Below are 13,010 nucleotides of genomic sequence, written 5' to 3' on the forward strand. Positions count from 1 at the left end.
GACTTAAACTCAACTCACACAATTCAAATTCAATAATTGTATTTTTAGTGATTCATTAAGGTCAATAAACGAACAAGTCTAGAAAATTTTTCTTTTGTGGTGATTCAATTTCAGAACATATTTGATACTAAAAACAAAGCCAGACATCTCACAACGCAACTCAAATTTTCCACACAAAAAGAATTGAAAATACATCAACTGTTTGTATATACCATAGTTTTTTTTTTTAAGCTAAGAGGAATGCTTGTATGTCTTAATTGTCTATGTAGCCATATGGGTATAATGTTTGCCTACAAATCCGAAGGTCACTGGTTTCAGTTTGATTCCAAGCAAGATTGATTCAGACACAGGTGCCATAATTTGCCAGTGACTAATTCATCATGGTATCAAACAAAAGATGGACGATAGACAGGAACATGAACAGGGTTGAAACCATTCCCTGGACAGACGTAAGAAAATACCAAAGGTGTAGGAAAACACAAAATAAAAATAAAATTGCTCTATAACAGCAGGTCAAGTGGATTTGCACCATATGCAGTAGCAAGGTCACCACAGTGAAAAGAAATTGTAGACACAGGAAGCTACACAAACGCTGTTAAACTAGTCAAGGTTGTAAATTAACAATAATTTCAACACTGACTAAATAGATTTTTCAACATCGTAAATGCTGAGGACCAATAAAACAATCATTCCCATTGTCGTTGGGGTTGAAGGACCATCATATGGATATACTAAAAATGTCTTGACTTCGGATGAAGACAGTCTCCAAATGGAAATCTGACGTCAGAATTTCTAATTCAAATTGGATCTGGATTGATAGGTTACACAAAATAACACGTTGACGATCTTAAATATTTAAAAAGAATCAAATATTATTACATCTATACTTTTATTAGTAGAAAGCTGCAAGAGGAGATTAGTTTGTGATGGTGGTACCTGTAGTGTCCGAGGGTGGTGGTTGAGGTGAGAGACGTGACAGGACCTACACATGAGGTGGCCGTCCAGAGGGTAACATCTCTTGTCTGGCTCATCTGTCAGCTGCATGCCACACTCCTGCACAACACAGTCTCTCAGTACTGTATACACTCACTCCATACAGAGCCAACTTCTAGTATAACTACGGTTAGTGGAGTATACAGCTTTGAATTACATAAAATATCTCAACCTAAATGAATCAAGCTTGTTAACATGCAATTGTAAACCAATACAATACAATGAACCCCTTATACCCTTCAATAAAAATCAATTTAATATTGTAATTTACATTTAAAAATAATTAAACTAACGGAACTTTTTCATTTTCCTAATTTTCTCAAGATTTGTGTCCCTACTTTCTAAATAAAGGGAGACCAGTCCAACCCTTCGAGTATCGTAGGAACTTGGTAAAAATGCTGACTAACCTCACATATGTAGCAGTCGACATGGAAGTCTTTGTCCATTGAAACAACTCTGACTGTTTCTTCTGTTCCCTGAAAAATAGAATAGATCCAACGTCATTATTCTAGGAATTATAATGAAGTACATATCATGCTTATGACACTGTTGATATAAAAGTAATGCCCTTTTGAAGATAGATAATTTGAAAACATATCAGACTTAAAAATTCTAAGAACTCATGAGAAAATATCTTACAATTTAGAATCCATTGTCTTTTTATAATTTTATTAATTATCTAATAATTTTAAATCTATTGTCTATTTAGGATTCTGTTAAAACTTAAAAATACAAGGAACTTGTGAAACGATGTTTAAAATTTAGTTCTACTACAAAGTCTCTGCCCTATCATTTTCCGCCCTATTCCACCTACCTACCGCACTAGACACAAGGTTCTACTTAGGCATGTGATTTATCAAAACTAAGCTACACAATGACGACATATTGTCTGATAATTATATGTATTGTTAGACAAGTCCAAGAATGTACTTGTGTCCAATGTGTTTCTTTTTGTTAAAGTATTAACAAATATCTACCTCCACAGGTGTTATTCCCTTCCCGCAAGCTGCACACTTCGGAGCAAACATTCTGTAACAAAGAATATGATAGACCTAATTAATGATCAATTAAATTGGAAATCAAACTCATCAAGTTCATACTAATTATTTTGCATGACTTGCTATCTAGTTTTATGTCACTATAAGATAGGGAACCAATACATCATAACCTATAGACTTGAAATTATTCAAATTAAAGGGTTACCAAGTTTACAGCAGTAAATAGCTCTCAAGTTCCCAAATAAACTCTCAGTAGGTACTGTGATCTGGCTCTACATTCAAGACCCAAACGTAGATCACTTGCCTCCACAACCATAATTTCTCTAGGTTGAGGTTTACCTACAATCTAGCTTTACACACACTGCTGGAGTGCTTTAATAACTGATTGTTTCCATACCTGTGATAGTCATTGACACAGTAGATTTTGTTGTCAACGTCAACAGTGAAGGGAACGCCGTCAAGACATTCGTTGCACATACAACATCGGAAACAGCCAGGATGGTACGACTTCCCCATAGCTTGAAGAATCTAACAAGGACATTTAAACATCAGTAGGTCTTATAATAAAACAGTAAGGTGCATGATACCAAAATCAACCCTTACAAAAATCAACAAGTGTATTTTTCGTTAATACTGTGTCGTAATACTTTTTCATATTATTGGTTATTGCAAAATCCATTTCAACAGATGATTTTTTTCTCAATGTTGAATAACAAATAACAACAAAAAACAGATGTTTGTTCACAAAACCAGACAATATTTGAGGCTCTTGTGATCTCTGTTTGTTTGCAAAGCAATAATCTATTATATTATTAAAGTGATACAATCAAATTTTATGTAAACGGTTAAGGCCATTTACCAAATAAAAATATAGGCATATGGCACATCAAAATGAAGCTTAGAATGCAGGGCCGGACTTACGACTTCAGGGGCCCCGGGCAAATTTTCCAATGGGGCCCTAGGATTTCAGTTCAGGGGGGGGGGTCCTCCAGTGGGATTAGGGGGTCCTCCCGCGGGAAAATTTTCTAAATTTAGGCTTCAAATAGAGCAATTTAAGGCCAAATAAGCAATAAGTTCTATATAAAAAAAATTTTTAAAATATAACTATTTTAACATATTTTTATATACAGCATATTTTAATTTTATACACAAAAATAAAAATGTATTGACGGCATATTTGGTATGGTATCATGGTAGGCTACCATAATATATTTGGATAAGAAGTATTGATATATTTTTGTTTATTACGTATTTAAATTATCGATTATTGCCGTCGATTTGTATGGTTTTTCAATATTACTACAATATAGGTGTGATTATTTTATTTTCATAATGGTTTTGGTACCTATGGCATTCTCGTTTTTATAATATGTTAAAGTCCTAGCATGAAAAGTACCATTGGGGACTTTCAAGTTTGAGTTTTTTTATTGAGGAGCAAAATCTTGCAATGTCTAATAAACACTCACAAGCTAAGTATTTATATGAGTAACTGAAAGATGTTTAAATGGATCCAATATCGATTAATACAACACAAACATAGCATTGAATACAACATTACTCACTTCAGCTTTGTTTTTGTACTGTTAGTTTGCAGAATTACAATAAAATAACACAAAAGTAAGACAATTTCAACCAACTTGACGTGACCACTAGTCTCAAAGGACAAACTATGGGAGTAAAGTGATTTAAATTGTTTTGGATAGGCGATAAGGCATTTATGTGTGTGTATGCGCGTGCGTGAGAGTCAGGACTAGACAGGATCCCTTATCAGCTCATCATCATTTATTGTTGCAGCTGCTTCTGCTTATTCGCTTATTTACGATTTCATACGACAACGCTCGCCCAATCCCAATAAATGTAATTTTTTGTTAACATCAGACGACTCTAGTTGTTTTAAAGTGTCTATATAGATTTTAAAAATCTTACTGTTGCTACAGTATATGATTTTGACTCCAAAGACGTAATTGGAGATCAAAATTTGGACGCATAACTTAATTAATTACTATTTTACAAAACCTTTCAATTGAACGGATAATATACTTCTACCCCTTAAAATCCTGATTGGTATATACTTAGAGGTAAAAGAAAAGAATAACATTTAATAAAACATAAACGGAGCAATGTTTTTATTTTTAAAAGTATTTGAACTCCAGTGAATCTCCATTTAACACAATACAATTTTACAAGTTACGTTCTACGTTGGGACTAGAGTTTTCATATTTATTGTATTTTTGCCCCAAGCGCGGGACCCCCTTCAACCCATTCGCCGCGGCCGTACGTTCGGGCGAGCGGATTCATTGAAACTGAAACTTGTCCGTCACAGCCTATCACATATGCTCAGCTCATGTAAACCAGGCCTAAGCGTGGGGCCCAGTGCAACTCTGAGAAAAAGTCCCTTAGGGTCAAGAATCTCATTCCTAGTAATGCCTTAAAATGCACCTAACAATAACCTTAAGCATAGGATAGCGAAAATAAAAATAAAGCTGTTACAAAAGAAGGCCATTTGTTAAGTGTCTGATCAATTTTCGAAGTTAATGATAAAAACTAATGTACAAAGGGGGCCCCTGGCGGGGCCCCCCTTGGCCCGGGGGCCCCGGGCGTTCGCCCCCTTCGCCCATAGGTAAGTCCGGCCCTGTTAGAATGTGTAGATTTGCCGAAAAGTATCGATATAACCGAATATCCTAAGGGCTCTGCCACAGGCTGATTTCCAAAGGGCTACACCTGGCATGCTTCCAAAGTTTAAATGATTTAATTTAATTTAGTTGATGAAACAGCTGGTCAGTACAATGAACTGGTGTTTGTTTATTTACTCAAAAAATATGTTGTGACGCTTTATGTAGATTGAGGAGGGTTATGTTTGTTTTAAAGAAACATTGTATATGTTTTTTAAAGTATTGTTCAAAGTTTCATTTTGTAATTTATGTAGTAAGCTACACGTAAAGAGGCTTGACAAAATTGAAGAATTATGGTAACTTCTAAAAAAGCATAGCATTTTTGCTTGTTCATGGGTATTGTTTTTCAAATGGATTTATCACGATTTTACGACTGTAGAGTTTCAAGTTTATAACTTGGTTGATACGTCTGGTTTATTTATTCAAAAACAGCAACCCCTTTGTGGGACACCCTGTATATAATATTATGTTTTAAATTTCATAGGATCTCCAATTGAAGGTATTCATTTTGCTGACTGGGGTTGTTCACATTTTCAGGTGCTGTGTGGGTTGTTTATTTACCTAGTTTTTTTTATGAAATGTGATTTTATGAGGTGGATCTAAGTTGATCAGAAGAAACCTGCAGTCTAGATTTTAAATATACAATTAAGTACTGTTTTGGCTCTTTTTCTCATTAAGATGTTAAAAGATTCATTAGTTGCAGCAAATGAATTGAAAAACATAATCAGTTCAAAAAGTAGATAAAGAAAATTTGGTTTTAAATGTAATATAATTTTCTCTTAAATTTTCTTTACTTCTCATTACTTTTAAACATCAATTCAAAACTTGATTGGACTAAACTAAATTAAACGTTTCCCCACAGTTAAACTCTAAAGAAAAACTTTGTTGAGTTACCATTTCCATGATGAGATGTCCACAGATGGCACACTTCTCTGCTGTTTGTTGAAAGCCCGAATACTGGAACAAATTGTGACATTAGAAGTACATACAGGGGGATTGATATAAGTGTGCCAGCCGTTTTATTCGAAAACTAAAAGAGATTTCAAAAAAAGTTAAATGGAAAGTGCCTTGGATTTTTTATTTAAAAAACTGTAGTCAAGTCAAAAACATTATTTTAGCCGCCATTTTTCCAATATAGCCGCCAACTTTGTTTTTCTTATGGAACACCCTGTATTTTATGATGTATTCCGGTAGAAAATGTAATTTTAAGACGATTTTATTCTTGTAATTTTTTTCATAAACCTAACAGTTTCAAAGATAATAATGGTTTAAGTTGTGAAATTTTGTATAGTTTTCTAATAAAACAGCTGGCATGCTTGCTTAGACCTTTAACGAAACTCTTTCTCATGCCGAAATTTCAAAACTTTAACCATTATTATCTTTAAAACGGTTAGGTTTATGAAAAAAATTACAAGAATAAAATTGTCTTAAAATTATATTTTCTACCGGAATACATCATAAAATACAGGGTGTCCCGTAAGAAAAATCCAAGTTGGCGGCCATAGCTTATTAGAAAAATGGCGGCTAAAATAATTTTTTTGACTTGACTACAATTTTTTTAATAAAAAATCCAAGGCACTTTTCATTTAACTTTTTTTGATATCTCCTATAGTTTTCGAATAAAATGGCTGGCACACTTATATCAATCACCCTGTAGGTAATAAACAGAATTCACAAACTGACATATACTATTTCCTAACGATATGTACAATTGCTTACAATCAAAGCTTACGACAGCTGCATTTTACTCCCTAAGGAGAAAAATAACTACATTAGTTTAGACCCCCAACGCATGTATCACAAAACCGCTGTTTTTGCTGCAGCATGACAAAATGCAAGTATTTAGCGCACTAATCTAGAATTAATTTCAAAGACAGAATGATAACACAAATCTCTTAGAAATGCAATTGGTGTTTTGTTCAGGCTTACGTTAGTAAGCCTTATTTTTTTCTAACTTACAACACAGTTATCACACTAGACACAGACATAACTTTGGATACCGCACTCCACAACTAGCCTATAGTTCGTTGAAAAATAACGTGAGAGGCTGCAGAGGCTTTAATTCGCTCGCCTTACATTTAAATTGATCTCTGACATCAAACACCGCCATAATAGCTATCAAAATACATTTTTCTTCATAGATTAATATTTTTATTGTTGCTTAAGGCTGTTTATTGTTAAATAATTCTAGTAGGTATACAATATATTTATATAGCATATATATATTTTTTAAGAGCTCCTGCTACGTATTTAAGTATAGATGTACACATTATTTATAAATAGTGTGCACATGTTTTTGACCTATGGACAATAACAAAAACATATTTCCTGCTGGTAAGAGCTCTTCCCTCGAGCACGGACTTGCAGTCCATTCGGGGGAATACTATTCTTACCACTAATAATGTATTCCTGCATTTATAAAGCTGAATAAAGTGATTTTTGATTTGATTTGATTTTGAAGTATTAGAAAATAATATTTCTATCACAGATTATCAAGTTATGTTTGCCATATCAAATGTGTTCTTTTTGTATTAGGCTTTTGTCAAGTAAAACTCCTTAAATCAGCACACTAATCTGTATGATTTATGATCTTGGGATTTCAAGGTATTGAAACCCAGCCAGGATCGGGGCGATGTCTACTTGTACCGGCGTCTAGTTGTACCTGCTGCATTTTGGTGACAGACGTCTAGTTGTACCTCGTCCAAAGCTGTAGGTACAACTTGACGATGGTGTGGATGTCTAGTTGTACCTACGACTAGTTGTCTCTACGTCTAGTTGTACCTCTTAAAAATCTACAGGTACAACTGGTCGGGTACGCCACCGTCTACTTGTACCTCATACGTCTGCGTCTACTTGTACCTACGACTACTTGTACCTACGACTACTTGTACCTACGACTACTTGTACCTACGACTACTTGTACCTATGACTACTTGTACCTACGACTACTTGTACCTACGACTAGTTATACCTACGCCTACTTGTACCTACGTCTAGTTGAACCCACGGCTAGTTGTATCTCCCCTTCAACTTGTCACCAGTTTAAGGGATTTATTTTATTATTTGTTTAATCATACAATCTTACAACAATTTTTTTATAAACAACTTGCTACAAAAGCCAGGAAAATTTGGCTTGTCTGCAGCTCATTGAGAAACCCCTGTTCTTGATAACAATGTACTTGTGTTGTCCCTTGGTCAGTCCTTATTATCCATATTATACTTTGGTTTTCCTTATTTCTTGTCAAGATCTGCTATCATTGTTTTTTCCACTTAAACTCTACCTTTCTATAGACAACTAACATTAACTAGCTTAAACAACAAGTTTAAACAATTATCATAAATAATTAAATTCAGAGTTTACAAAAACAAGTAATTGAGTATAATGAAGTGTTTTTGTATAGTAGGCCTATTAGTCACAAAGATGAAATCGACCCATGGTGCGATTGCTATTTTTCACCAAACTATACAAAACTGAGAAAATATATCCTACTAATATTATAAATGAGAAAGTTTGGATGTATGGATGGATGGATGTATGTTTGTGACAAGTAAACGCGAAAAATACTGGTCGGATTGGGCTGAAATTTGGTATGATGATAGCTCACATTCCTGATAAACATATAGATTTGTAAATAAATATAATTTATATATACAGATGATTTATAGAACTGGACAGGATTTGGAAAAACATTTATATATAAATGTATAAATATATAATATATAAATCTATAAAAAAAAAAAAAAAAACCGGGTGAGACTCATATTTATTATTGATGACGCTTTTTCAAAGCGTATATATTTATATATATATATGAATGTCCATCAGCACGATAACTCGAGCAAAAATGATCCGATTTCGATGAAATTTGGTACAAACGTGTAAACCTACGTTTATTCGAACGAGTTCGCGAGCCAGCATGATCGGACCATGGGAACGAGGTTTTATGGGGGGATTTATGGGGTAAAAATTGGTTTTTCTCATTTTTGACCCTCAAAACATAAAATTTCCCAAATTTCTTTTAGACCATTTTGAAGAGCTTAAAAAACAAATAATTCAGTATATTGAAGTGTTTTTGTATGGTTATTGGTTACGGAGAAAATTATAAATTAAAAATTCCCATGTTATTCTTATGGAGAATAAGTAAACTTTTGTAGTTTGCTTGTTTATGCATATATTTGGATCAAACTTGGCCAATCGATTAATTTTATACTAAGCTGTTAATATTTTACTGAAAAACACACTTTATTACCCTGTAGGCAGCAAACCTAGGTACTCGTTAAACCTAATGTTATTTGAATAGATTTAATTGAAAATCAAATCAGGCAAATGGAAATTCGCTTAGTCTGCAGGTTTGCTGCGGCGAGGGTATTTTACATTTATGACAACAGCTATCCTATTAAGGCCATAAAGGCATAATTTTGTTTTCAAAAGGCTTATGTGTTACTATTTTATCAACAGATGTAAAGATCAAAATGTTTCTATTTCGTGTTCTCTTCCTGTTACAAAGCACGGGTACAACAGCTAGTCAATAATATAGGCAAGCATGTTTCTTTACAACCTTTTTATCAGATGGTGAACATCACAGAGAAACTATCCGCATATCGGTGGAAATGTATTTTCCTGCCGATCTTTAGAATGCCTTTATAAATTAAAATAGGCTAAAAAGACATAAAAAAGAATTACAAATTTTTAAAAACTAACATGGGTTTAACGGGTTGCTTTGCTGGTGACGAAATAACAACTAATTATGAAAATAAAATCAAAACAAATGGAAAATATTCCAATCACATGTATTATTTACAGTGTATGTTAAATAGAGAAGTCTGTATTTTGCATAGTTTTTGTCGGGTTTTCAACCGCTGGACCTCAACTTCATTGTACACTTCATTGTTAATTGTTCACTGGGAAATCCATTGTAAGACTATAAGAAATGCACACTAATCAATGCAAATACTTTAAGGTTATGTGAAAAAATATTTAAAGGAATCAGCAAAAATAGTAATACATAATTGCTAGGCAGCGGTCTATTGCAATTCATTAAGGATACTGCTTGTATATTTATATAAATGTTGTAATTAAATAAGCAATTTTCGGTACTAGGGCTGGAAAATTTTAATTACAACTATAGCTGCCATTTCGACCCTGGACAGCAATGCGTAGCTTTCAGCCTTCAATTAACGTCTGTAAAACTTATAAAAACATCGTAGTGCGGTGAAAAATATTTGCAAATCATACTCAATTGACTCGGAACACTGCAGTCCTGATTTAATGAAGGGTATTATTAAAAAGTACTCGTGCAGTAATCAATTAAACAGGGTAACGAATTGAAGGTTAGATACAACTAGACTATAAGAACGCAAAATACGCGTAGGTACAACTAGTCGTAGGTACAACTAGACGTAGGGACCACTAGACGGAGGGACCACTAGTCGTAGGGACTACTAGTCGTAGGGACAACTGGTCGCATCCCTACAAGCTAGGTGATACTACTTGTCGGTGGGATACACGTCTAGTTGTACCTACGACTAGTTGTCCCTAGGCCTCGAGGTACAAGTAGACGTAGGTACAACTAGACGGAGGGACAACGAGACGCGGCCCCCCAGGATCCCAGGATTGAGACCCCTATTGCCACCCCTAGCGGCTAAAGTTGCGGGATGTAGCGACCACTGTCACAAGACGTGTCGCCAGGGGTAGCAACTCAAGATCATCCCAAGTCGCGGGTGCAGGTGATCAAAGTTCTGAGCGAGCATAAGAGTTCTAATTATTTCCGAAATTCTCCACCTCAAAATGGTAGAAAGTTGGACATACAGTACACTCAAATAAAACAAATATTAGTTACAACTTACCAGGTAATCCTCTTCGCAGTAAACTCGGCCATGTACGTTGTAGAAAGCCTTGCCTCTGAGAGCTCTACCACAAGAGCAACAGATGAAGCAGTTTGTGTGATATAGGTTGCCCATCGCCTGACACGCCTGTCCTGCACCTGTCACCTTCTCTCCACAGGTGTGACAGATACCTGCAACATATTTAGGGTTAATCGGTTTGTGTCACCAACAAGCTAAAAATAAGGTACCGACCCTAGTGTCTACATGTTTAACAATCAAGGATATAGAAACAGGGTTTTCGGTCCTTTCTAGGGGATAAGCAACCAGTTTAGATGGCATCTTTCACAAAATTATAAAACTAACTGATTCCAGAGTAAAATACCTCGCTATTGGCCAGATAATCATAGCACACTTCTAGTTACTTAAGAGTCTTCCGTAGTGGAAGCCATGTTGGATTTCTTCCCCATAAGAACAATGTTAGAACATATATCATTTGTGGACACGTAACGGCGTTATTTGTTAAGATATAGCTTTGAAATTTATAATTTGTATTTTTTAACATAATAGACTTGTGACTGAGGTTTTTGAATTTCGAAAATCCATTTTCATTTCCTTTCAATAATTAGCTTAATTTTAAGCTAATTAATAATCAATTATTCATTATAAAAATTAAAAATTGTGAAATAAAAAACGTCAATCTCTAGAGGACCACAATTCCTTAAATTTAACTCCTTATCCATAATTATATGACAATTTGCTGATGAGATATTTGGACCCAAAGTTAACATTGTTCTTATGGGGAAGAAATCCAACATGGCTTCCACTACGGAAGACTCTTAAAGCAAGGGATGGTAACCAGCACCCAGTTTAAGCCATCTCTCAACAGCTCTTCTAAGCATGAGCTATAAATTGCTAGAGGAACTCACTATCAACTAGGATAACATCAATCTTTAAATTCCAGTTGGGCAAGCTAACTTCAGGCATTGACTATATATATGTATAGTCAATGCTTCAGGCCTGGGGGTCATTGCCAATACCAATACCAGGTCTTGTGCTAAAATCATTTATTTAACATGGGTTTGACAAGTAAACAAAGACTTTGGATACAATCCTCAGTCTCACAGCAGCCTTTCACAACGTCTCAAAGAGTGTTTTATAAAATCTAATAACCTTGTCACTTGGTCTGTACTTCTTCAATCGATTACCATCTATGTTGAATTTAAAAATTCATTTAATATTGCATTTTATTTTATTCTTAAAATAAATCAAAATATATCACATAGTTCACAAAAAAGATGCCTATTATAATTTAACTATTTACAGTACAACAACAACCATCCTCAAACTTACAGCTGGATAACGGCAGCACAGTTGAAGAGTTTGAAGGATCACTCAGTGGCCTCGTCAACATATTTATAACACTCAAGTCCAGCTTTGGTGATATCACTTACATCACAAATGTTCTGCTTGAGTCACTATTTACATCACCAATTAATATTGTAATTAACGATTGAAAGTATCTATTAAAGTATTAATTTTCTAATATCAAATGTAGTAAATAATTTTTTGACATTCTTGAGTTAGATGTCCGAAAATAAATAATTCCTTCTTCAATAAGTGTCCAGGCTTGAACATGAACATGTAAAGCACTATGACAGGATGTGACAAATTAAAGAGAGAATTAAAGTGGGTGGGATGGGAAATCAAGTACACTGGGCCTAATGCTGAGACCATGCAGGGACCTCAAAATCTTCATTCTATAAAATTATCAAATGACAACGTAAACCATTCTGATTGTAAGGGAACCAGTGATCATTTAAAGAATTTTATTTTATAAAATCAAAGTACCACATGTCGAGCCAATGAGAACCTATTCCACTAACATCTAGAGATATGCAACAGTGTAGTAGTCGGTTTATTGTAGTGATGATCTATTAACCGCCTCGTAGTACACCGGTAGTAGTGCCAGAGAGTAGCCATACCTCACAAGTGACTGGACTAGGTCCAACGCTATTTCCTGCATTGTCTATTAACACCCAGACTGGCCTTATCACACTTTACTGACAAGTGGAAATGTTCATTCCTACACTGGCTTACGTTTAAATAATGAGATATCTATTCAAACAGTGGCTATGTCAATATTGGCCAAGAAATATGATTGATGTAGTACTGTAATGTATAAGTCAATGGCTTTATTGGTCCTTTAAACAGCTGTTATTAGTCAGTGACAAAGCTACACAAGGCATTTCACTTTATTCCGATCTCAACCGTTTAGAATAAACGCATAAAATACACCCTAGTAGCAGCATATTGTAATTGGTAGGTCAATAAAAGGAAAACTGCCAAGGCAATGTTTTATGTTGAGTATTTTACAGGTTTGAGTTGAGTTACTTGGTGGGGGGAGTGTGTAAATAATTTGTTGCAGTACTATTATTTTACTAACCTATACAAATGTTTTTTGAACTGTATAATATAGCCCCTTCTACTGTACGGAATAGCCCCATCCCCGGGGCTATTTCGT

At 34.7% G+C, this 13,010-nt stretch overlaps 1 protein-coding gene across 1 annotated transcript in view; it reads right to left on the minus strand.

Moving 5' to 3' along the window:
- LOC128999581 (LIM domain-containing protein jub) overlaps positions 1 to 13,010 on the minus strand; it is a 38,661-nt gene that overhangs the window by 4,046 nt on the left and 21,605 nt on the right. The window contains exons 3-8 of the mRNA XM_054426164.1: positions 10,511 to 10,680; positions 5,558 to 5,620; positions 2,389 to 2,519; positions 1,971 to 2,022; positions 1,401 to 1,469; positions 937 to 1,053 (exon numbers count right to left, since the gene is read on the minus strand). Of these exons, the coding sequence (XP_054282139.1) occupies positions 937 to 1,053; positions 1,401 to 1,469; positions 1,971 to 2,022; positions 2,389 to 2,519; positions 5,558 to 5,620; positions 10,511 to 10,680 (602 nt within the window). The remainder of the gene's footprint in view (positions 1 to 936; positions 1,054 to 1,400; positions 1,470 to 1,970; positions 2,023 to 2,388; positions 2,520 to 5,557; positions 5,621 to 10,510; positions 10,681 to 13,010) is intronic.

Source organism: Macrosteles quadrilineatus, unplaced genomic scaffold (assembly GCF_028750875.1).
Source record: "Macrosteles quadrilineatus isolate MER2022 unplaced genomic scaffold, UCM_ALF_1.0 Scaffold_8__2_contigs__length_117827958, whole genome shotgun sequence".
Taxonomy (NCBI): Eukaryota; Metazoa; Arthropoda; class Insecta; order Hemiptera; family Cicadellidae; genus Macrosteles; species Macrosteles quadrilineatus.